Source organism: Hyperolius riggenbachi, chromosome 10, assembly GCF_040937935.1.
Source record: "Hyperolius riggenbachi isolate aHypRig1 chromosome 10, aHypRig1.pri, whole genome shotgun sequence".
In the NCBI taxonomy this organism is placed as follows: Eukaryota; Metazoa; Chordata; class Amphibia; order Anura; family Hyperoliidae; genus Hyperolius; species Hyperolius riggenbachi.
The window spans coordinates 258107294-258134873 of record NC_090655.1 but is presented as its reverse complement, the minus strand read 5'-3'; the positions used below and the strand labels follow the sequence as shown (position 1 = coordinate 258134873).

Below are 27580 nucleotides of genomic sequence, written 5' to 3'. Positions count from 1 at the left end.
AACCGCTTTGCGGCATTGGTTCAATGGACCCTGCATTAGTTGGCATGCGAAAGCAAATGCATATTTGCATGAGCATTGCCTCATGAATAGCCAATCAGGCCAAATTTGCTCAGCCAGTTGTGTCAGGTGTTCACTTGGTGTTTAATGCACACATTTAAATTCTCTGTGCAGCGATAATATGTATATACACCGTGTGTGTGATGGAAGGACTGGTTGATTATACTGTATATTGTTCCATGTTGTGTTTTGTTCCTCTGCATGTAATGTAAGATGTACTATTAACTGCATCAACCAGATTTACTGTAATAAATAAATTGCAGTGTTATAATTAATCAGGACGTGGTAAGCTCAGTGTGTGTAGCCAGAGCTCTCTGTAACATTGCAGGTCTGTAGTCTGTCACTGGTGATGGGCAATGACATGCAAATTATTCTGGCCTGATGCAAATTTAGATTATTCTAATATACATTCTTGAAGCTTGATAACAGGTAAGCAGATAAAAATGGAGCCCAAATCTACCGGATAATTATGGCGCTGCCATGCAAGCTAATGCTTAACGTTATAATACCGGCGACGCGGCTTACATTATGACGCACAGCTGCACGAACTGTTTGCAGACTTCAGTAATGGTGCATGGCAGTGCTGTGCCATTATTTAAACTTCACTTCCTGTCAGCACTGCTGATATTCCCTGTTTTAGCTACACAGCCTCTGCCGTTATGTAGTCCTCTTTGCTCTGCCGCTAAATAATCCCTGAATTTCTCTGCAGCTATCTATATCCCACTCAGCTTGGAAATGTCTCATGGCTGCAGTATGCCAATGTCTTGTTGGGACAGCATTGCTTTTCTCTGTGGCCTTAAAGTGCAACTATCCTTAAAATTTGACACTGTAAAAATATCTGAAGTGTTGATTAATACTGGTTTAATTAATAAAAATGTATGTTTGCTGTAATATACCTGTCAGATGTCCTTATTTCTGTTACTGCTTTCTAGTGCAGTGTGTGCAGCCATATGTTGGTTGGCAAGTTTACAGTGCCATCCAGTTGATTTCTACTTCCTCCAGCCCCTCCTTCCTCAAGCAGCTCCTTTCTCCAATCACATGCAAATTAGCTTGTGATAGTGTACAGTTACAGTGATATCTGGGTGTGCCTGTGTATGTAATGTCTGCTGTGTTTTCCAGCCTGTCATTTTTCTGCTCTGTATTATTGTCTATCCTCTGTCAGCTTTATACTCTGCTTTTGTGCGTGCTCTGCTGCCAGTGTGATTTTTACACTGTAATCTGCCCTTGGCAGTGCGAGGTTTCATTGTCCATTGAGATCTGTTACCTGCCCATACACCACAGGCCAATTCCTGATACAAAATCTCTTAGGAAAACACATTCAATCATGTCGGCAGATTTGACCAGCAAAGACGTTCAATCATGTCGGCATATTTGACCAGCAAAGACGTTCAATCGTGTCGGCAGATTTGACCAGCAAATGTGTTCAATCGTGTTGGCAGATTTGACCAGAAAAGCCGTTCAATCGTGTCGGCAGATTTGACCAGCAAAGACGTTCAATCGTGTCGGCAGATTTGACCAGCAAAGACGTTCAATCGTGTCGGCAGATTTGACCAGCAAATGTGTTCAATTGTGTCGGCAGATTTGACCAGCAAAGACGTTCAATCGTGTCGGCAGATTTGACCAGCAAAGACGTTCAATCGTGTCGGCAGATTTGACCAGCAAAGACGTTCAATCGTGTCAGCAGATTTGACCAGAATGGCAGCCAGTCCCATGTGCTGTTCTGTGTCCCCCCCCCCCCCCCAGCAGAGCAGGAGCCAGTGTGGATGTCCTCCAACAAATCCCCCCCCCCCCACAGCGGGAGCAGATTCACTCACCTCTGTACACAAACATACACACATGCTCTGTACGTGCACACACACACGCCCTGTACACATACATACATACATGCTCTATGTACATACATACACACATGCTCTGTACACATACATCATACATACACACATGCTCTGTACACACACACACATGCCCTGTACACATACATACCACACATGCTCTGTACGCGCATACACACACACGCCCTGTACACATACATACATACACACACACATGTTCTATGTACATATATACGCACATGCTTTGTACACATACATACACATCATACATACATACACACATGCTCTGTACACACACACACATGCCCTGTACACATACATACATACATAAATACATACATACATACATACACACATGCTCTATGTACATACATACACACATGCTCTGTACACATACATACACATCATACATACATACATACATACATACACACACACACACACACACACACACACACACACACACACACACACACACACACGCTCTATGTACATACATACACACATGCTCTGTACACATCCATACACACATGCCCTGTACACATACACACACACACACACACACACACACACACACACACACTCTATCACAAACATACATACATACACACATACATATACACACTGCATCCACACACAAACACAGCACCTCTCTCTCCTATAGCAGCAGTCAGGACTCAGCAGCATTTCTTGTCATCCACCTCTCTCCTTTTCTCTCCAGCGTCTTCAGTCAGTCTCCTGGAGGAAGGTGGGGCGGAGACTGACATTCCTCTTCACGCTGAGTGTATCAGCATGTAATCAGCTAAAGGGAAGCAGAGAGCTCACACAGGAGGGAGGGGAGAACAGGCTGTAAACAGCCCAAAACAAAGTATCCCAGTGTACTGTGCGCCTGCCGGAATGTAACAACCCTAGTGCCGCGGCAATGAACGTCATAGAGGGGAGGGGGAATTCATGTATCTTATATTATAGAGTTTATTGAAATATTTGTTGCCATATATATTAATGTTTTTGCCTACAGTTTTAAACAAGGTTTGCAATGGTTTATTTTGATATTCAGAGGTCAGGTCCACTTTAACAATACATTATGTTTTAGGAATGTACATTTCAGTATCTCTCTTCTCTGGGTTCCTTGCTGTTATTTAAAGGACATCCGGGGTGAAAATAACCTCATGAGATAAACAATTGTATCTATCCTCCTTCTTCTAAAAATTACTTTTTTTACATATCCCACAGTTTTTTTTATTTTATATATAAATCTAGTTTTTAAGTTTTTACTGTTTCATTGTCTCTGCTCAATGACATGTGCATTGAAGTATACAAGTGCTCAAATCTATGATGAACTATTGAACCATTTATCTCTTTCCTGGTCTCAGAAGCCATTTACCATATCAGTGAGGGTTATTCTATAATCTGACCCAGTCCCGACCCAGACAGAATCTGCCATTTGCATTCCTGATGTTTAACTCTTTCAGGCAGAGAAAGAAAAAAAGGAACACAGCATAGTAATTTGTGCGTTTGGTACTGTACATACACATGTCTATTTCATCATGTCACATGTCACCTCAGTTCGTCCTTTATGTCCTGGTCAGCAACTTTCTTCTCTGGTTTCCTGACTTCAGGACAGCACAGAAGCATATAAAAATTGCAGTATATACTTTACAAACCACAGAGTAAACTACTGAAAAAAGCTGTACATGTGAGTAAGCAGGGCAGAGGATGTAACCAGGGGGACAGAGGATGGACATGGATGGACACAGGGGGATGTAAGCACATATGTTCAATATCTTAGGGGAGAGGTAGAGTGGAACAGTTCAGCTTCAACAAGCTTTAATAATAGCTTTTAGGAATTAAACCAGAAAATAACATTAACAACTTGATTAACTAAACAACAATAGATTTATTTATTAATTTCATTCTTAACGGTATTTAGCATTTCAGGGTAACATACTAAAACGATAAATAGTCTTAAGCGGCATTAAAAAAAAACATGCACTATTTTTCATACACGCCATTGTAACGATCTGCTAGTGTGTGAGCACTAGCAGACAGACAAATATCAGACGTTCCCTGAATGGGAAATGTCCACAGCCTTCAGTAGAAGGCAGCACTAACACTGAGTACAGGTAATGAGAATGGTCAGTCAATCAGGGTCAGTAACAGATCTGACAGATACGGTACAAAATCGGCAGGCAAATACAACATTAATAAACAGGCAGAGGTCGGCAACAATCAGATATGAAAAGGTACAGAATCGGCAGGCAAAAGCTAAGTGAGTATTCAGGCAGAGGTCGGCAACAGATCAGATTGGCAAAGGTACAGAATCGATAGACAAAGAGTAGTCAGAGGATCAAGCAGAAGTCAAACACAGTATATCAATCAGTAATAATAATAATAATAATAGGCTAACTGGTATGGAATCCCCAGGGGCCTGCTAGTTCAAGCCACACACGGAACTGACTAAGGTCTGAAGCCTTTACTGTGCGAAGTGTTAGCTAGAGCAGACAGTGAGCAAGTGTCAGAACAGAGCTTAAATAGCCCTGGTAAGCAGGAGAACACGCCCCCACGCCACCTGGCCAATCCTGAAACCGGAGGTGGAGTCCTGCGCTTCCTAAGAGCATAAGAGGAGCGACGCTGCCTGCGCATACGTCCGCCCTCATTTTCAGTCAGAGTATTGTGCGGCCGGATCCCCGCAGGCACGCTGCTGACATCATCCCTGCCACCGAGGCCGGCCGCACCAGAAGCCTCAGATGCGCTGCCGGCGGGGAAAACAGCAACTGAGCTGGTAAGCGCAGGATTACTGACAGCCATTTTTGACTGTACACTGAAAATAGACCAATTGAATAAAGCTAAGGTGGCATACGACAGGTCAATTTTCAAGCTGCATACATTTACAATGTCCTGCAGGAACTTGGAATTATTTGCATCTCACTGACCCTCCATATCTGTCACCTACTGTACGGTGTATACAGGCATAAGCTGGAGCACATGCTGCCCCCATGGCAGTACCCCTCACCTGCTGGTAAAAGTGTCTTTTAATAATAAACAGTTGCACTCCAACACAAGCTGCGTAACGTCACATATGAAGTATAAGGAATATACCTGTTGATGTTATTGATTCCGCCAAGACTCGTACGGAATCCTCCGCTTTCGTGTCTTGGAGCTTGTTCCCCGGTGATGACACTGCCGGTGGCTCACAGGGCGCACATTCTGATAGGCGGAGGGCACATTCCCAGTATGCCCTCCGCAAAGATAAACAATAGTCAGCTGACTTTACAGCTGACACCTAGGCAGGGCCTTGCTGTGTGATAGGATGTGCGGAGTGTGGCCGGCCACTGATTGGATGATGTATTGTATTAAAACCTGCAGAGTGCTCCCAGTCATTGCCCATGATTAGCATAGCTTTGGCTAGTTGCTGGGTGTGCACTCAATTGGTAATGATACGCTCGATATTGACCTTGGCTTGTATTTGACTACTCTTGTCTGTTGTGATTAACCTCTGCTTGAGTCCTGGAAATCTTTGCCTGCTGCCTGAACTGACCTTGCCTTTTATTGGGCCTGGACTGACCTCTGCTAGTTACTGGACACTCCTTGCTTGCCGCCTGGACCAACCTTTGCCTGTTATTGGATATCCCATACATGCTGCTTGAACTGGACGATAAGTATAATCCTACTTTCCTTATCGGCCATCTGCACAGTGTGCATGCACTCTCATATAGACTTTATCACATACTACCTGGAGCATCTGTTACCTGTTGAATAACTTTGCATGCAGACTAAAAGGAACTGTGTCATAACTTGCATCATCTACTACCTGTTGCATAACACTGCATGCAGATCTGCTTGAACTATCTCTTAACCTGGATCATCCATTACCTGTTGAATAACTTTGCATAAAGACTTGTTTAAACTGCATCATACCTGGTTTACTTATTAACTGAACCTTGCCTGGGGACAGCTTGATCCCTCTCTTGATACTGGAGAATCTGCAATCGATATCTCTGCCATTACTAACAAACAACACTGATTGCTTCATTCCTCTGAACCCAGGTAATAACAGGTAAGAATGTGTTGGCGCTTTATAAATCAATATTAATAATAATCCCAACCAGGAAATGCTCCATTCAGGAATACACTGTCTAATATTTGTGTGCAAAAACAGGGATCCTTAGTTACATTTACTGCAGCCACCAAGTGAACAGAAGAGTATAGACAATCCTTGTATTTATGCAGAGGCAGCTGAGAGCTTAATTTGAAATGCTAGTTGTAATATATTATGGTCAGACAAACATATGTCAGCACATGGCTCCCTGTAAGCAGCTGTCAGGGCAGCCTGTGGGCAGCCAGGAGACCTCCGTCTGGTGGAGCAGGGGGCGATAGGGACTTGAAGACACAACCTTGTTCCCCATCCCAACAGGGTGACTTCCCTTCACCTCCATCCACTCCACAAGATTCTGCCACAAAATATCAGATGCCATTGCCGACCTTCACACTCCCCGGACTGCAGAGCTGAGTCACAGGAGCCGGAAGCAGCAGGGAGCAGGGATACCCTTCAGTATGGCCACACTGTGATGGGCAACACTGCAGGGGGATGGGGTGCTGCCCTTGTGTAGGTATAGAGTAAAGAGGAACTCAGCAGAGCAGCCACAAGGCCAGAGAGAACACAATACCCATCTGTGAAGACTGGAGAGCTCTGGGGGAACAGGTGTGACACAACAAAGGGCCTCTCACCATAACAGATAGATGGGATAGCAGAAGTGCAGAGCCTCAGCAGCACACACTGTGCCTGTAACAGCCGGGACATGCTGGAGGCAGCAGGGGCAGATGGCTGGGATAGCAGAAGTGCAGAGCCTCAGCAGCACACACTGTGCCTGTAACAGCCGGGACATGCTGGAGGCAGCAGGGGCAGATGTCTGGGGGTGGCTGTTACTTCCAGGGACTCCACGGCTGTTACAGGGACAGACAGTGTGTGCTGCTGAGCCTCTGCATTTCTGCTATCCCAGCCATCTGCCCCTGCTGCCTCCAGCATGTCCCGGCTGTTACAGGCACAGTGTGTGCTGCTGAGGCTCTGCACTTCTGCTATCCCAGCCATCTGCCCCTGCTGCCTCCAGCATGTCCCGGCTGTTACAGGCACAGTGTGTGCTGCTCAGGCACTTCTGCTATCCTAGACATCTGCCCTTGCTGCCTCCAGCATGACCCAGCTTTTCCAGGCACAGTGTGTGCTGCTGAGGTTCTGCACTTCTGCTATCCCAGCCATCTGCCCCTGCTGCCTCCAGCATGTCCCGGCTGTTACAGGGACAGTGTGTGCTGCTGAGGCGCTTCTGCTATCCTAGCCATCTGTTAAGGCCCAACATTTCGTACAAGTACCCTGGGAAGGAAGGGGGGATTTTGTATTTGAACATAACACTATTACCGCATGTTTGGGGGTAAAAAAAATAAAAAAAAATCAGCCTTAACAAATATTTGAGTTAAGGTAAAACACAAAGAAATAATTGGAAAGCATACGGGTTGTTCTCACAAATGTGTAAGTGACTTGGGGTGCCTGAGATGAGGTGGGGTAGGGGTGGTACTCAACACCCATGGGGGTTGATTCATTAATTTCATCAGCATGTCTTAATTGTCAGAGTTTGCAAGCTACGTGCGCTTGTGGCCGTGTAGTTCGTGTAATCAACCCCAGCGACAGGAGGGCATGCTATGCTGGCGTGTCAGAGCCATGCAGGAGTGAAGAAGACTAAATCCTGGTCAATTTATAAGTGATTTTCACCCACTCTGCCTGTCTTCCGTGGGGGAGTTTAGTGTGATATAATTAGTTAATTTAAATGGCTAAATCCAGAGGTGATTTCACAGAGGTTGCAGTTAGCCTATTCACCACAAGATGGCGATCTTTCCTCTGCCAGGTGGAGCGCATAGATAGGAAGAAAGAAAACCAAAGAGAGGAAAATATGTTAGTTACAGGAAGTGAAGAGAACATATTGTTGGAAGAGGTAATTTTGGGATTCTTATTATGTTACATAATAGCAAATGTATACCTATTGGGATTTGCCCACATTGTAGTATAGATTGCAGTGAAGTAGCTTAATACAGACATGGGTATGGGCGAGCAGTGGGGGGATTAGTGCAGACATGGGTATGGGGGAGCAGTGGGGGATTAGTACAGACATGGGTATGGGGGAGCAGTGGGGGGATTAGTACAGACATGGGTATGGGCGAGCAGTGGGGGGATTAGTACAGACATGGGTATGGGGGGAGCAGTGGGGGGATTAGTACAGACATGGGTATGGGAGAGCAGTGGGGGGATTAGTACAGACATGGGTATGGGGGAGCAGTGGGGGGATTAGTACAGACATAGGTATGGGGGAGCAGTGGGGGGATTAGTACAGACATGGGTATGGGGGGAGCAGTGGGGGGATTAGTACAGACATGGGTATGGGAGAGCAGTGGGGGGATTAGTACAGACATGGGTATGGGGGGAGCAGTGGGGGGATTAGTACAGACATGGGTATGGGGGGAGCAGTGGGGGATTAGTACAGACATGGGTATGGGGAGCAGTGGGGGATTAGTACAGACATGGGTGTGGGGGGATTAGCACAGGCATGGGTATGGGGGGAGCAGTGGGGGATTAGTACAGACATGGGTATGGGGAGCAGTGGGGGATTAGTACAGACATGGGTATGGGCGAGCAGTGGAGGGATTAGTACAGACATGGGTATGGGGGAGCAGGGGGGGTGGGGGATTAGTACAGACATGGGTATGGGGGAGCAGTGGGGGAGATTAGTACAGACATGGGTATGAGCGAGCAGTGGGGGGATTAGTACAGACATGGGTATGGGGGAGCAGTGGGGGGATTAGTACAGACATGGGTATGGGGGAGCAGTGGGGGATTAGTACAGACATGGGTATGGGGGAGCAGTGGGGAGATTAGTACAGATATGGGTATGGGGAAGCAGTGGGGGGATTAGTACAGACATGGGTATGGGAGAGCAGTGGGGGGGATTAGTACAGACATGGGTATGGGGGAGCAGTGGGGGGATTGGTAGAGACATGGGTATGGGGGAGAAGTGGGGAGATTAGTACAGACATGGGTATGGGGGATCAGTGGGGAAATAAGTACAGACACGGGTATGGGCCAGCAGCAGGGGAGATTAGTCATTAATATTACTATTACTATTTTCAAATATACATCCAATTTATATAATTTAAGTTAGTTTGCCTCTACTTTGCTGTTTAATAATTACTACATTGCCCCTACTTCCCCATATTTCCACACCCCTCCATTAGTGATGACATGCAGACTGCAGCGCACTTTGAGTATAGTGCACAGGTAGCTAGAAACCAATATTTTATGCATTCCTGCAATACTCTGCATGGCCCTACCACCCGTTACAAGTCACTTTATTCTCTGTCAAAAGGTAGCAACATCCTGTACAGGACCACTGAGGATGGATGAGGACCAGAGTCACTTGACCGAGAGGATATTCAACCTCACCCTGGAGATCATCTGTCTGCTGACTGGAAAGGTGAGGGGGATTCTGGGACGTCACATGACATAACTCTTATCTCTATTAATAAAACACACAGCTGACTGGAGAGTAGAGATGGCCCGAACATCAGATTTTGTGTTCATGAACCGTGAACTGCCAAAGACTTCAATGGGAAGGCAAATTGTAAAACATACAGGGACTATTTCTGACCACAAAAGTGATGGAAATCTTGTTTCAAGGGGTCTAACACCTGGAGGAGGCATGCTGGACTGGCATACATGCCCAAAGTCCCTCTGAAAATGACGTATTTGATGCACAGCAGGGTTATAATCCCTAAAGGGCAGAAATCACACTGCATTCCTAAATTGGAGGCATAAAGTGCTTTAAGACATCTTGCGTGTGTATACATCGATCAGGTAGTGTAAGTGGTGTACTGCTTCACACTGACAGACTGAACTCACTGTTTGTGTAGTGACGGCCGTGCTGGACTGGTGCGCACATTGGCGAGAGTGCAGGCGATGGCGCTTTTCCAACCCATATGGTCAGGCTGAGGTAGCTCAATGACAGAACAACAGTGACTGTCCAGCTGATCGAATTTGGTCTGTCCACAATGAAGCAACAACCTTATTATCTTTGGTGTGCCCCCCCAGACACTCATATAGCCAGCGGTCATTGCTTCATTGTGATACGCAAGCCCCTCACTGCAGCAAGGTAACGATCATGAAGGGGAATTGACACATGTACATGCCTTTTGTTTTGTTGTAGCAGCCACAGTGCAGCCAGAAAAATTAGGCAGGCATGTACACCCACCAGAAAAATTATTATAGTGGCCGCTGCTAGCAGCGGCCTTAAAAATTCAGGAATCCACCTGGAGTCCTGGACCCTGTTGGTGGTGGTGGAGAAGGCAGTCAAGCGGCCTGCAGGCAGAGAATGGTGTGTGGGGACTGGCTTAGTCTTGGGGCAGGCAGTCACACGGCGTGCAGGCAGAGATGCTGTGTGTGGGGACTGACTAAAGGCTCATACACACATCAGACCATAGTCTTTTGAAAATGAAAGATCACAGACCAATTTTACCCCCTTCCATGTAGTATGAGAGCCGTAACTACACAGTCTATTCTGTGGAGCTGAACTCGACTTCAGACAGAAATCTTTGCAAGATGCTGCACACAAAGCTGCTGTAGACATTCAAAAGATCAGTATCTGCAAAAGATCCATTCCTGCAAAATGCATTCATAGTCTATGATATCTGCAGATCATCATACACACCTTGTTTAACAGACATTCATCTGCAGATCAGATCCACCAGGATGGATTTTCAGATCTGCAGATGATTGTCTGATCTGCAGATAAATGTCAGTTAAACAAGGTGTGTATGATGATCTGCAGATCTCATAGACTATGAATGCAATTTGCAGGAACGGATCTTTGACAGGAACAGATCTTTTGCAGATACTGATCTTTTGTTTCTGTACAGCATATGTGTGTGCAGCATCTTGCAAAGATTTTTTTCTGATGGGGAGTTTAGCTCCATAGAAAAGACTGTGTAGAGTATGGCTCATATACTACATGGAAGGGGGTAAAATTGGTCTGTGATCTTTCATTTTCAAAAGACTATGGTCTGATGTGTGTATGTGGCCTTAGTCTTGGGGCAGGCAGTCACATGGCGTGCAGGCAGAGATGCTGTGTGTGGGGACTGACTTAGTCTTCGGTCAGGCAGTAGCCCTCCGGGATCCATGCCTCATTCATTTTAATAAGGGTGAGGCCTCCGGGATCCATGCCTCATTCATTTTAACCTGCCTGGCGTTCTATTAAGATCGCCAGGCAGGCTGCGGGAGGGTTTTTTTTTAATAAAAAAAAAACTATTTCATGCAGCCAACTGAAAGTTGGCTGCATGAAAGCCCACTAGAGGGCGCTCCGGAGGCGATCTTCCGATCGCCTCCGGCGCCCAGAATAAACAAGGAAGGCCGCAATGAGCGGCCTTCCTTGTTTTGCTTATATCGTCGCCATAGCGACGAGCGGAGTGACGTCATCGACGTCAGCCGACGTCCTGACGTCAGCCGCCTCCGATCCAGCCCTTAGCGCTGGCCGGAACTTTTTGTTCCGGCTGCGCAGGGCTCAGGCGGCTAGGGGGGCCCTCTTTCGCCGCTGCTCGCGGCGAATCGCCGCAGAGCGGCGGCGATCAGGCAGCACACGCGGCTGGCAAAGTGCCGGCTGCGTGTGCTGCTTTTTATTTCAGCCAAATCGGCCCAGCAGGGCCTGAGCGGCAGGCTCCGGCGGTACTGGACGAGCTGAGCTCGTCCAGACCGCCCAGCAGGTTAATAAGGGTGAGGTGCTGACCTAGGTGACTTCACTTGTCAGTGACAATGCCTCCTGCTGCGCTGAAGGTCCTTTCTGATAGGACGCCTGAGGCGGCTCAAGCCAGAAGTTGGATGGCATATTGTGACAGCTCTGGCCACAGGTCAAGCCTGCGCACCCAGTAGTCTAGGGATTCATCACTTCTCAGAGTGTCTATATCCGCACTTAAAGAGGAACTGTCGCAAAAATGAGCCAATCATTACTTTTCTCCTATGTTCCTGTCACTTACAGTAAGTAGTAGAGATCTGACATTACCGACAGATTTTGGACTAGCCCATCTTCTCATAGGGGTTCTCAGGGTTTTCTTTCTTTTAAAAAGCACTTAGTGAATGGCAGTTGTTCCATCCAACTACCAAAATAATGTACAGCGAGCAGGAAGGCTGGCGAGCATCTTTGTATAAATCTTTATAAAGAATAAAGGCCATGCTGAGAATCCCCTATGGAGAGATGGACTAGCCCAAAACCTGTTGTTAATGTCAGATTTCTACTGTAAGTGACAGCAACATAGGAGCATAGGAGGAACATAGGAGGAACAATACCACGGGTACCCGAAAGTTGAACAGCACAAGCCCCCTATGATGCCTGATGCGGTTGTTCTTTCACCTCCTCTTTAAAGCCACCATCCTCCTCTGACTCCTCTTCCCCCTCCTCCTCCTTCTCCACCTCCTCCACCCTCCTCTGTGCTGCCGCAGGTGTTGACATCAAATCTGGTTCCCACAATTCTTCCTTTTCCTGTTCACGCTCCTCTACACCTTGATCCGCCACGCTATGCACGGCACACTTCAGGAAGAAAGCGTATGGAAACAGGTCGCTTAATGGCACTTTCACTGCGACTCACCAGGTTTGTCCTCAAACGGACGTATGAGCCTGCAGGCATTACGCATGAGTGTCCAGTACCTTGGCAAGAAAATCCCCAGCTCCCCAGAGCCTGCTCTAGCACCATAGCTGTATAGATACCCGACGGCTTTCTCCTGTTGTAGCAAGTGGTCAAACATGAGGAGCGTTGAATTCCAGCGAGTTGGGCCATCGCAAATCAAGCACCTCAATAACAAGCTCTTTTTCCGCTGAATATTGGAGAAGCACGCCATGACCGTGTAGGATTGCCTGAAATGCCCACACACCTTCCGGGACTGCTTCAGGACCTCCTGTAAGCCTGGGTACTTACACACAGATCGATGTATTATAAGATTCAGCACATGTGCCATGCAGGGCACATGTGTCAACCTGCCCAAACTCAAAGCCGACGAGATTGCTTCCATTGTCACACACCATGATTCCCATCTCCAGTTGGTGCGGAGTCAGCCATTGATCTACCTGTTTGTTCAGAGCATCCAGGAGTGCTGGTCCGGTGTGACTCTCGGCTTTGAGGCAAGATGGCGTGACACCGTGGTACCTGGCATACGTAATTGGCCCTGGGGAACTGTGGATGTGCAGTATGTAGGGAGAGCGCAACAGTAGAGTAGGATTCAGCCAAGAAGGACGACGATGACGACATTGAAGAGGATGTAGGAAAAGAAGAAGAGGAGGTGGCAGCAGGCCTTTCCTGCAAGCCGTGGTGGTTTCATTACCAATATACCTTCCCTGACCATGCTTTGCAGACCAGGCATCCGTGGTCAGATGGACCCTTGACCCAACGCTGTATGCTAGAGATGACACCACTTGCGTTTCAACATCACGGTACAGTTTTAGTGTCGCCTTTTTGGAAAAATAATTGCGGCCTGGTATCTTCCACTGCGGTGTCCCAATTGCCACAAATTTTCGGAAGGCCTCAGAGTCCACCAGCTTGTATGGTAACAGCTGGCAGGCTAACAGTTCCTCCAAGCCAGCTGTCAGACGCCGGGCAAGGGGGTGACTGGCAGACATTGGCTTCTTCCACTCAAATATTTCCTCAACGGACACCTGGCTGTGGACAGAGGAGCAGGAACTGCTTAAGATGAGAGGCGGAGTGGAGGAGGGTGGCTGTGAAGGTGCAAGGGCAGCAGAGGATAAAGCTGCTTAAGATGTTGGACAGGGAGGAGGAAAAGGAGGCGGAGGGTGGCTTTGCGTTTGTGTGCGGCTTTTCCTCATGTTGTCATCCCATTGGTGTTTGTGATGGGAGATCATGTGCTTTCGTAAGGCAGTTGTCTCTAGGTGGGTATTGCTCTTTCCATGACTCCGTTGTCGTCGGCAGAGATTACAGATGGCATTGCTGTAATCTGAGACAGAGACACACAAAAAATGCCACACTTTACACCTGGTTTAATTCGCTCCAACAATTCTCCCAGAAATTCCAGCAAAAGTATATGCAATACTGGGACCAGGCACTGGAGAAAGATACTAACCTTGCTACCTGGTCCAAGATCTGGACAAACGCCTCTAAAACCTCAATTTTTGTAACCACCAAAGAGAACATTTACAGAGTTATGCTTACACACACACACACACACACACACACACACACACACACACACACACACACACACACACACACACACACACACACACACACACACACACACACACACACACACACACACACACACACACACACACACACACACACACACACACACACACACACACACACACACACACACACACACACACACACACACACACACACACACACACACGCTTTTGTTTCGGAACAGCCTAGATAACTGGCTTTGTCTCTCTGTGGGCTGTATGCAGTGTTTTACCCACACTGAGAGCTATGCTATAGTAAGTTCAATCACAAATACAGTGGAAAGATATGCATTGGTAACACAGTGTGTTGGCAGAGTACAGCTAGGGCCAGCTGGGACTGTGGGCTGTATCTATGCAATGTGTCACCCACACAGAGAGCTATGCTATAGTAAATTCAATCACAAATACAGTGGAAAGATAGGCACTGGTACCACAGTGTGCTGGCAGAGTACAGCAAGGGCCAGCTGCAATTGTGGGCTGTATCTATGCAGTGTGTCACCCACACAGAGAACTATGCTATAGTAAGTTCAATCACAAATACAGTGGAAAGTTCAATCACTAGTAATACAGTGTGCTGGCGGACTACAAAGGCCAGCTGCAACTGTGAGCTGTATGCAATGTCACAAAAAACAACAACACATCACAACAATATCAGCCCTCAAAAGGGCTTTTTTTGGGTGCTTTCAGCAACAAATTTCAGCGAGGAGCAAGCTAACATCAGCCTAACTAACCCTTTCTCTATCTCCAACAATGTTTCTCCCTTCCTCTCACTACAGCAGCACCAGCAGACTGAGAACATGGCTGATGCTGCTGCGTTATTACAAAGTGGGGGTAGGGGGGGTGGAGTGCAACCTGATTGGCTGCCATGTGTCTGCTGACTGTGATATAGAGGGCCAAAGTTTAGCCCAATGACCAGGTATAGGGGGCAGGTCGTGCGCGCTATGTGTTAACGTCCCGCCGCGACCGGCTGAATTTCACTAGGGAACTGCCCGCCGGCAAATCGTTCTGGCCATCTCTACTGGAGAGGTGAGGAGAATTCTGGGAGGTTGTGTGACATTATTGTTGGTCTTTCCATACAGAGAACATACACCTAAGGAAGGGGAAAATCCCAAAACATGTTGTGTTGTGCAATCTTGAATCTATAAACGCAAGTTTATAATGCCATTTGAGTGTCTCCTTCATTTTTGCTCTTTCTATACAGAGTTTTCCTCCAATGAAGTCTGGTGATCATGTGACCATCATTGTGCCCCCACCTCACACTCTGATATCTGAGGGGCACAACAAGGAGAAGATTCTAGATCTCACCAGGAAGATGATGGAGCTGCTGACAGGAGAGGTGAGCAGTGCTGGGAATTATGGGACATTATCCTGTAACAACAAGGGGAGTATCTGGGTGGTGGCTTTATTACTGTGTGTGCCAGGTTCCTGTAATGTGTCAGGATGTCACTGTCTGTTTCTCTGTGGAGGAGTGGCAGTATTTAGAAGAACAGAAGGACCTTTACAAGGACACCATGATGTGGTTTCTTAGAGACCCCAAACTTTGTTTAATTTTTTCTTTTGCATATGTTCTTATCTGTGTTGCCATTTTAAATTATCTTTTATTTTGTGCACATAGGGTGGAAAACAGGTAAACACTGTGATTAAATGGACAGATGAGACCTATGTGAGGGGTGAAAAGCAGTCTATGGAAGAGAGTGACATGATGGGGACAATAAAAGAGGAAGAAGAAGAAGAGACATATGTGAGGAGTGATCAACTGTCTATAGAAGAGAGTGACATGATGGAGACACATAAAGAGGAAGAAGAGACGTATGTGAGGAGTGATCAGCAGTCTATAGAGGAGAAGGACTTGAGGAGGACAATTAAAGTGGAGGAAAAAGAGACATATGTGAGGACTGATCAGCAGTCTATGAAGGAGGGTGACATGATGAGGACATATAAAGATGAAGAAGAAGAGACGTACGTGAGGAGTGATCAGCTGTCTATGGAGGAGGGTGACATAATAAGGACATATAAAGTGGAAGAAGAAGAGAAGTATGTGAGGAATGATCAGCAGTCTATGGAGGGGGGTGACATGATGAGGACATATAAAGAGGAAGAAGTAGAGACATATGTGAGGAGTGATCAGCAGTCTGTGGAGGAGGGTGACATGAGCGTATCTGAGGAGGAAGACATTATCACAGGGATGAGCATTGGTAAGTGATAAACATTAGAGACTGAAAATACTTATTAAGTTGAATAAGGAATATGTCCTTGCTTGGCACAGTATAGATCACATGATGTCAGTAAGTGGGGGAGAGGATGTAAGAATGTGAGAGATGTTTGGGGGGAGGGGAGACTAAGGTGAAAAATAGCGAAAAGTACCTCTACTAAAACAACTATGCCAAGCAGGACTGTTTTTGACCAAAGGCATTCCAGGCCCTTGTCTAGGGTGCCATTGGTCCTGGGGGGTGCCATGTCCTGGATAAATCCCCACCCCCTAAAAGAAAGCTACGCCCCAATGAAGCCACAACCCACGGGTATTCGATCACCTGCTTCTGCTGTGTTTGTGCAGCAGCATGAAGTTTGGTGTCCTGAGTAGCGGCAGCATTGCCATTTAGCTTGGGTGCAGCTGGAATATCTCATCTGGTGACTCGCCTGTATGTGCCAGCGAGTCACATGATGTGGGGTACCCACTGCAGCCATGGAGACCGGATGCTAGGCAACGCTGAGGAGAAGCTGGAGATGTGCTACGGGACCCTGGAGAGGTGAGAGTGACACTACCTGGCTCTCATCCCAGGATCCCGATACTGGGGGGGCAGTGGTGTAGGGATAAGCAGAGCAGGCATTGTGGCTGCTATGGAGACCATAGCCAAGGGGGGTTCAAGGGCAATGGCTGACAGCAATAATGGGGGCTGCAATGGGCTTCCTGAGGTGTAGAATAATGTGAGCGGAGGAAAGGAGAGTTGTTATCTATACGGGGGCTACCTAGTACTGGGGGTCCTTCTGGCTACCTATTCTGGCATGCTATCTATTACTGGAAGCTCCTCTGACTACCCACACCGAGGGGCTACCTGATACTTGGGGTAACTCTGGCTAACTTTAGTGGGGAGCACTTGTAGCTACTGGTACTAGTGGGGCTAACTAATACTGGTAATATTGGGGGTACCTCCGTCCACCAATACTGAAGGGTTGCATAAATCTGGGTGGCACATCTGGCCCTCCTAAAACTGATGATTGTGTGGGAGGGGTGCAAAGGTGCCTTATAATCTTTTTTGTTGGGGGCCCAATCAAATTTTTTCTATGGGGACCCATGGTTAATGGCTACACCCGGGCTGGGAGGTATCAGGTTACCTATACTGGGGGGAAGGGGGAATCAGGCTACATATACTCGGGGGAGGGGGTAGCTGACTGTCTATACTGGGGGGGAACCTGGCTACCTTTAAGGGGTGGGAATCAAGCAACCTGTATTAAGGAGTGAATGTATCTATACTGGGAGTGAATCTGGCTACATATCCTGGAGGGGGATCTATACTGGGGGAAGCTGGATCCCTATGGGGCAATTTGTTTACCTGTTGGGTGATATGAATACTACTTTATATGGGGGAGAGGCGGGCACTTTGGAATCTCTGCCTCTGATCCTGGAGAATCTTGCCGACCCTGACTATAATAGTGCATTATGTGAGGACAGTCAGTAAACAGGCAAATAATTCTCTCTTTTCTCTGACAATCCAGAAACACATCCAGAAACACTGAGGTATAAAACACCAGCAGCTTATTCATGTTGTAGAATCCTATAGAACAGCTGGGAGGAATTTCTTGAGTTTGACTTTGTTAGTGTCGGCCAGATTCCCAACAGAGATTCTGACCAGGAGGGAGTTACACCCTCATAGCTGCAATAACCAGCAGTGTGTACAGATCGCTGTACAAATCACTAGAGCTGCCCAACAGAGACTCTGACCAGGAGGGAGTGACACCCTCATAGCTGCAATAACCAGCAATGTGTACAGATTGCTGCACAAATCACTAGAGCTGCCCAACAGAGACTCTAACCAGGAGGGAGTGACACCCTCATAGCTGCAATAACCAGCAGTGTGTACAGATTGCTGCACAAATCACTAGAGCTGCTCAACAGAGACTCTTACCAGGAGGGAGTGACACCCTCATAGCTGCAATAACCAGCAGTGTGTACAGATCGCTGCACAAATCACTAGAGCTGCCCAACAGAGACTCTGACCAGGAGGGAGTGACACCCTCATAGCTGCAATAACCAGCAGTGTGTACAGATTGCTGCACAAATCACTAGAGCTGCCCAACAGAGACTCTGAGCAGGAGGGAGTGACACCCTCATAGCTGCAATAACCAGCAGTGTGTACAGATCACTGCACAAATCCCTAGAGCTGCCCAACAGAGACTCTGACCAGGAGGGAGTGACACCCTCATAGCTGCAATAACCAGCAGTGTGTACAGATCGCTGCACAAATCACTAGAGCTGCCCAACAGAGACTCTGACCAGGAGGGAGTGACACCCTCATAGCTGCAATAACCAGCAGTGTGTACAGATCGCTGCACAAATCACTGGAGCTGCCCAACAGAGACTCTGACCAGGAGGGAGTGACACCCTCATAGCTGCAATAACCAGCAGTGTGTACAGATTGCTGCACCAATCACTAGAGCTGCCCAACAGAGACTCTGACCAGGAGGGAGTGACACCCTCATAGCTGCAATAACCAGCAGTGTGTACAGATTGCTGCACAAATCACTAGAGCTGCCCAACAGAGACTCTGACCAGGAGGGAGTGACACCCTCATAGCTGCAATAACCAGCAGTGTGTACAGATCGCTGCACAAATCACTAGAGCTGCCCAACAGAGACTCTGACCATGAGGGAGTGACACTCTCATAGCTGCAATAACCAGCAGTATGTACAGATTGCTGCACAAATCACTAGAGCTGCCCAACAGAGACTCTGACCAGGAGGGAGTGACACCCTCATAGCTGCAATAACCAGCAGTATGTACAGATTGCTGCACAAATCACTAGAGCTGCCCAACAGAGACTCTGACCAGGAGGGAGTGACACCCTCATAGCTGCAATCACCAGCAGTGTGTACAGATTGCTGCACAAATCACTAGAGCTGCCCAACAGAGACTCTGACCAGGAGGGAGTGAGACCCTCATAGCTGCAATAACCAGCAGTGTGTACAGATTGCTGCACAAATCACTAGAGCTGCCCAACAGAGACTCTGACCAGGAGGGAGTGACACCCTCATAGCTGCAATAACCAGCAGTGTGTACAGATTGCTGCACAAATCACTAGAGCTGCCCAACAGAGACTCTGACCAGGAGGGAGTGACACCCTCATAGCTGCAATAACCAGCAATGTGTACAGATTGTTGCACAAATCACTAGAGCTGCCCAACAGAGACTCTAACCAGTAGGGAGTGACACCCTCATAGCTGCAATAACCAGCAGTATGTACAGATTGCTGCACAAATCACTAGAGCTGCCCAACAGAGACTCTGACCAGGAGGGAGTGACACCCTCATAGCTGCAATAACCAGCAGTGTGTACAGATCACTGCACAAATCCCTAGAGCTGCCCAACAGAGACTCTGACCAGGAGGGAGTAACACCCTCATAGCTGCAATAACCAGCAGTGTGTACAGATCGCTGCACAAATCACTAGAGCTGCCCAACAGAGACTCTGACCAGGAGGGAGTGACACCCTCATAGCTGCAATAACCAGCAGTGTGTACAGATCGCTGCACAAATCACTGGAGCTGCCCAACAGAGACTCTGACCAGGAGGGAGTGACACCCTCATAGCTGCAATAACCAGCAGTGTGTACAGATTGCTGCACCAATCACTAGAGCTGCCCAACAGAGACTCTGACCAGGAGGGAGTGACACCCTCATAGCTGCAATAACCAGCAGTGTGTACAGATTGCTGCACAAATCACTAGAGCTGCCCAACAGAGACTCTGACCAGGAGGGAGTGACACCCTCATAGCTGCAATAACCAGCAGTGTGTACAGATCGCTGCACAAATCACTAGAGCTGCCCAACAGAGACTCTGACCATGAGGGAGTGACACTCTCATAGCTGCAATAACCAGCAGTATGTACAGATTGCTGCACAAATCACTAGAGCTGCCCAACAGAGACTCTGACCAGGAGGGAGTGACACCCTCATAGCTGCAATAACCAGCAGTGTGTACAGATCACTGCACAAATCCCTAGAGCTGCCCAACAGAGACTCTGACCAGGAGGGAGTGACACCTTCATAGCTGCAATAACCAGCAGTGTGTATAGATTGCTGCACAAATCACTAGAGCTGCCCAACAGAGACTCTGACCAGGAGGGAGTGACACCCTCATAGCTGCAATCACCAGCAGTATGTACAGATTGCTGCACAAATCACTAGAGCTGCCCAACAGAGACTCTGACCAGGAGGGAGTGAGACCCTCATAGCTGCAATAACCAGCAGTGTGTACAGATTGCTGCACAAATCACTAGAGCTGCCCAACAGAGACTCTGACCAGGAGGGAGTGACACCCTCATAGCTGCAATAACCAGCAGTGTGTACAGATTGCTGCACAAATCACTAGAGCTGCCCAACAGAGACTCTGACCAGGAGGGAGTGACACCCTCATAGCTGCAATAACCAGCAGTGTGTACAGATCACTGCACAAATCCCTAGAGCTGCCCAACAGAGACTCTGACCAGGAGGGAGTGACACTCTCATAGCTGCAATAACCAGCAGTGTGTACAGATCGCTGCACAAATCACTAGAGCTGCCCAACAGAGACTCTGACCAGGAGGGAGTGACACCCTCATAGCTGCAATAACCAGCAGTGTGTACAGATCGCTGCACAAATCACTGGAGCTGCCCAACAGAGACTCTGACCAGGAGGGAGTGACACTCTCATAGCTGCAATAACCAGCAGTATGTACAGATTGCTGCACAAATCACTAGAGCTGCCCAACAGAGACTCTAACCAGGAGGGAGTGACACCCTCATAGCTGCAATAACCAGCAGTATGTACAGATTGCTGCACAAATCACTAGAGCTGCCCAACAGAGACTCTGACCAGGAGGGAGTGACACCCTCATAGCTGCAATCACCAGCAGTGTGTACAGATTGCTGCACAAATCACTAGAGCTGCCCAACAGAGACTCTGACCAGGAGGGAGTGAGACCCTCATAGCTGCAATAACCAGCAGTGTGTACAGATTGCTGCACAAATCACTAGAGCTGCCCAACAGAGACTCTGACCAGGAGGGAGTGACACCCTCATAGCTGCAATCACCAGCAGTGTGTACAGATTGCTGCACAAATCACTAGAGCTGCCCAACAGAGACTCTGACCAGGAGGGAGTGAGACCCTCATAGCTGCAATAACCAGCAGTGTGTACAGATTGCTGCACAAATCACTAGAGCTGCCCAACAGAGACTCTGACCAGGAGGGAGTGAGACCCTCATAGCTGCAATAACCAGCAGTGTGTACAGATTGCTGCACAAATCACTAGAGCTGCCCAACAGAGACTCTGACCAGGAGGGAGTGACACCCTCATAGCTGCAATAACCAGCAGTGTGTACAGATCACTGCACAAATCCCTAGAGCTGCCCAACAGAGACTCTGACCAGGAGGGAGTGACACCCTCATAGCTGCAATAACCAGCAGTGTGTACAGATCGCTGCACAAATCACTAGAGCTGCCCAACAGAGACTCTGACCAGGAGGTAGTGACACCCTCATAGCTGCAATAACCAGCAGTGTGTACAGATCGCTGCACAAATCACTGGAGCTGCCCAACAGAGACTCTGACCAGGAGGGAGTGACACTCTCATAGCTGCAATAACCAGCAGTATGTACAGATTGCTGCACAAATCACTAGAGCTGCCCAACAGAGACTCTGACCAGGAGGGAGTGACACCCTCATAGCTGCAATAACCAGCAGTATGTACAGATTGCTGCACAAATCACTAGAGCTGCCCAACAGAGACTCTGACCAGGAGGGAGTGACACCCTCATAGCTGCAATAACCAGCAGTATGTACAGATTGCTGCACAAATCACTAGAGCTGCCCAACAGAGACTCTGACCAGGAGGGAGTGACACCCTCATAGCTGCAATCACCAGCAGTGTGTACAGATCGCTGCACAAATCACTAGAGCTGCCCAACAGAGACTCTGACCATGAGGGAGTGACACTCTCATAGCTGCAATAACCAGCAGTATGTACAGATTGCTGCACAAATCACTAGAGCTGCCCAACAGAGACTCTGACCAGGAGGGAGTGACACCCTCATAGCTGCAATAACCAGCAGTATGTACAGATCGCTGCACAAATCACTAGAGCTGCCCAACAGAGACTCTGACCAGGAGGGAGTGACACACTCATAGCTGCAATAACCAGCAGTATGTACAGATCGCTGCACAAATCACTAGAGCTGCCCAACAGAGACTCTGACCAGGAGGGAGTGACACCCTCATAGCTGCAATAACCAGCAGTGTGTACAGATTGCTGCACAAATCACTAGAGCTGCCCAACAGAGACTCTGACCAGGAGGGAGTGACACCCTCATAGCTGCAATAACCAGCAGTGTGTACAGATCGCTGCACAAATCACTAGAGCTGCCCAACAGAGACTCTGACCAGGAGGTAGTGACACCCTCATAGCTGCAATAACCAGCAGTGTGTACAGATCGCTGCACAAATCACTGGAGCTGCCCAACAGAGACTCTGACCAGGAGGGAGTGACACCCTCATAGCTGCAATAACCAGCAGTGTGTACAGATTGCTGCACAAATCACTAGAGCTGCCCAACAGAGACTCTGACCAGGAGGGAGTGACACCCTCATAGCTGCAATAACCAGCAATGTGTACAGATTGCTGCACAAATCACTAGAGCTGCCCAACAGAGACTCTGACCAGGAGGGAGTGACACCCTCATAGCTGCAATAACCAGCAGTATGTACAGATCGCTGCACAAATCACTAGAGCTGCCCAACAGAGACTCTGACCAGGAGGGAGTGACACCCTCATAGCTGCAATAACCAGCAGTGTGTACAGATTGCTGCACAAATCACTAGAGCTGCCCAACAGAGACTCTGACCAGGAGGGAGTGAGACCCTCATAGCTGCAATAACCAGCAGTGTGTACAGATTGCTGCACAAATCACTAGAGCTGCCCAACAGAGACTCTGACCAGGAGGGAGTGACACCCTCATAGCTGCAATAACCAGCAGTGTGTACAGATCACTGCACAAATCCCTAGAGCTGCCCAACAGAGACTCTGACCAGGAGGGAGTGACACCCTCATAGCTGCAATAACCAGCAGTGTGTACAGATCGCTGCACAAATCACTAGAGCTGCCCAACAGAGACTCTGACCAGGAGGTAGTGACACCCTCATAGCTGCAATAACCAGCAGTGTGTACAGATCGCTGCACAAATCACTGGAGCTGCCCAACAGAGACTCTGACCAGGAGGGAGTGACACTCTCATAGCTGCAATAACCAGCAGTATGTACAGATTGCTGCACAAATCACTAGAGCTGCCCAACAGAGACTCTGACCAGGAGGGAGTGACACCCTCATAGCTGCAATAACCAGCAGTATGTACAGATTGCTGCACAAATCACTAGAGCTGCCCAACAGAGACTCTGACCAGGAGGGAGTGACACCCTCATAGCTGCAATAACCAGCAGTATGTACAGATTGCTGCACAAATCACTAGAGCTGCCCAACAGAGACTCTGACCAGGAGGGAGTGACACCCTCATAGCTGCAATCACCAGCAGTGTGTACAGATCGCTGCACAAATCACTAGAGCTGCCCAACAGAGACTCTGACCATGAGGGAGTGACACTCTCATAGCTGCAATAACCAGCAGTATGTACAGATTGCTGCACAAATCACTAGAGCTGCCCAACAGAGACTCTGACCAGGAGGGAGTGACACCCTCATAGCTGCAATAACCAGCAGTATGTACAGATCGCTGCACAAATCACTAGAGCTGCCCAACAGAGACTCTGACCAGGAGGGAGTGACACACTCATAGCTGCAATAACCAGCAGTATGTACAGATCGCTGCACAAATCACTAGAGCTGCCCAACAGAGACTCTGACCAGGAGGGAGTGACACCCTCATAGCTGCAATAACCAGCAGTGTGTACAGATTGCTGCACAAATCACTAGAGCTGCCCAACAGAGACTCTGACCAGGAGGGAGTGACACCCTCATAGCTGCAATAACCAGCAGTGTGTACAGATCGCTGCACAAATCACTAGAGCTGCCCAACAGAGACTCTGACCAGGAGGTAGTGACACCCTCATAGCTGCAATAACCAGCAGTGTGTACAGATCGCTGCACAAATCACTGGAGCTGCCCAACAGAGACTCTGACCAGGAGGGAGTGACACCCTCATAGCTGCAATAACCAGCAGTGTGTACAGATTGCTGCACAAATCACTAGAGCTGCCCAACAGAGACTCTGACCAGGAGGGAGTGACACCCTCATAGCTGCAATAACCAGCAATGTGTACAGATTGCTGCACAAATCACTAGAGCTGCCCAACAGAGACTCTGACCAGGAGGGAGTGACACCCTCATAGCTGCAATAACCAGCAGTATGTACAGATCGCTGCACAAATCACTAGAGCTGCCCAACAGAGACTCTGACCAGGAGGGAGTGACACCCTCATAGCTGCAATAACCAGCAGTGTGTACAGATTGCTGCACAAATCACTAGAGCTGCCCAACAGAGACTCTGACCAGGAGGGAGTGACACCCTCATAGCTGCAATAACCAGCAGTGTGTACAGATTGCTGCACAAATCACTAGAGCTGCCCAACAGAGACTCTGACCAGGAGGGAGTGACACCCTCATAGCTGCAATAACCAGCAGTGTGTACAGATTGCTGCACAAATCACTAGAGCTGCCCAACAGAGACTCTGACCAGGAGGGAGTGACACCCTCATAGCTGCAATAACCAGCAATGTGTACAGATTGCTGCACAAATCACTAGAGCTGCCCAACAGAGACTCTGACCAGGAGGGAGTGACACCCTCATAGCTGCAATAACCAGCAGTATGTACAGATCGCTGCACAAATCACTAGAGCTGCCCAACAGAGACTCTGACCAGGAGGGAGTGACACCCTCATAGCTGCAATAACCAGCAGTGTGTACAGATCGCTGCACAAATCACTAGAGCTGCCCAACAGAGACTCTGACCATGAGGGAGTGACACTCTCATAGCTGCAATAACCAGCAGTATGTACAGATTGCTGCACAAATCACTAGAGCTGCCCAACAGAGACTCTGACCAGGAGGGAGTGACACCCTCATAGCTGCAATAACCAGCAGTGTGTACAGATCACTGCACAAATCCCTAGAGCTGCCCAACAGAGACTCTGACCAGGAGGGAGTGACACCTTCATAGCTGCAATAACCAGCAGTGTGTATAGATTGCTGCACAAATCACTAGAGCTGCCCAACAGAGACTCTGACCAGGAGGGAGTGACACCCTCATAGCTGCAATCACCAGCAGTATGTACAGATTGCTGCACAAATCACTAGAGCTGCCCAACAGAGACTCTGACCAGGAGGGAGTGAGACCCTCATAGCTGCAATAACCAGCAGTGTGTACAGATTGCTGCACAAATCACTAGAGCTGCCCAACAGAGACTCTGACCAGGAGGGAGTGACACCCTCATAGCTGCAATAACCAGCAGTGTGTACAGATTGCTGCACAAATCACTAGAGCTGCCCAACAGAGACTCTGACCAGGAGGGAGTGACACCCTCATAGCTGCAATAACCAGCAGTGTGTACAGATCACTGCACAAATCCCTAGAGCTGCCCAACAGAGACTCTGACCAGGAGGGAGTGACACCCTCATAGCTGCAATAACCAGCAGTGTGTACAGATCGCTGCACAAATCACTAGAGCTGCCCAACAGAGACTCTGACCAGGAGGGAGTGACACCCTCATAGCTGCAATAACCAGCAGTGTGTACAGATCGCTGCACAAATCACTGGAGCTGCCCAACAGAGACTCTGACCAGGAGGGAGTGACACTCTCATAGCTGCAATAACCAGCAGTATGTACAGATTGCTGCACAAATCACTAGAGCTGCCCAACAGAGACTCTAACCAGGAGGGAGTGACACCCTCATAGCTGCAATAACCAGCAGTATGTACAGATTGCTGCACAAATCACTAGAGCTGCCCAACAGAGACTCTGACCAGGAGGGAGTGACACCCTCATAGCTGCAATCACCAGCAGTGTGTACAGATTGCTGCACAAATCACTAGAGCTGCCCAACAGAGACTCTGACCAGGAGGGAGTGAGACCCTCATAGCTGCAATAACCAGCAGTGTGTACAGATTGCTGCACAAATCACTAGAGCTGCCCAACAGAGACTCTGACCAGGAGGGAGTGACACCCTCATAGCTGCAATCACCAGCAGTGTGTACAGATTGCTGCACAAATCACTAGAGCTGCCCAACAGAGACTCTGACCAGGAGGGAGTGAGACCCTCATAGCTGCAATAACCAGCAGTGTGTACAGATTGCTGCACAAATCACTAGAGCTGCCCAACAGAGACTCTGACCAGGAGGGAGTGAGACCCTCATAGCTGCAATAACCAGCAGTGTGTACAGATTGCTGCACAAATCACTAGAGCTGCCCAACAGAGACTCTGACCAGGAGGGAGTGACACCCTCATAGCTGCAATAACCAGCAGTGTGTACAGATCACTGCACAAATCCCTAGAGCTGCCCAACAGAGACTCTGACCAGGAGGGAGTGACACCCTCATAGCTGCAATAACCAGCAGTGTGTACAGATCGCTGCACAAATCACTAGAGCTGCCCAACAGAGACTCTGACCAGGAGGTAGTGACACCCTCATAGCTGCAATAACCAGCAGTGTGTACAGATCGCTGCACAAATCACTGGAGCTGCCCAACAGAGACTCTGACCAGGAGGGAGTGACACTCTCATAGCTGCAATAACCAGCAGTATGTACAGATTGCTGCACAAATCACTAGAGCTGCCCAACAGAGACTCTGACCAGGAGGGAGTGACACCCTCATAGCTGCAATAACCAGCAGTATGTACAGATTGCTGCACAAATCACTAGAGCTGCCCAACAGAGACTCTGACCAGGAGGGAGTGACACCCTCATAGCTGCAATAACCAGCAGTATGTACAGATTGCTGCACAAATCACTAGAGCTGCCCAACAGAGACTCTGACCAGGAGGGAGTGACACCCTCATAGCTGCAATCACCAGCAGTGTGTACAGATCGCTGCACAAATCACTAGAGCTGCCCAACAGAGACTCTGACCATGAGGGAGTGACACTCTCATAGCTGCAATAACCAGCAGTATGTACAGATTGCTGCACAAATCACTAGAGCTGCCCAACAGAGACTCT

At 48.4% G+C, this 27580-nt stretch overlaps 2 protein-coding genes across 2 annotated transcripts in view; both read left to right on the top strand.

The window, feature by feature from the left end:
- Window positions 1-27580, top strand: part of LOC137537127 (uncharacterized) — a 627974-nt gene that overhangs the window by 469721 nt on the left and 130673 nt on the right. The gene's annotated exons all lie outside the window — the stretch shown is intronic.
- LOC137535342 (zinc finger protein 665-like) overlaps window positions 1-27580 on the top strand; it is a 79848-nt gene that overhangs the window by 42720 nt on the left and 9548 nt on the right. Inside the window, exons 3-6 of the mRNA XM_068257169.1 lie at window positions 7784-7870; window positions 9296-9403; window positions 15369-15503; window positions 15783-16362. Of these exons, the coding sequence (XP_068113270.1) occupies window positions 7784-7870; window positions 9296-9403; window positions 15369-15503; window positions 15783-16362 (910 nt within the window). The remainder of the gene's footprint in view (window positions 1-7783; window positions 7871-9295; window positions 9404-15368; window positions 15504-15782; window positions 16363-27580) is intronic.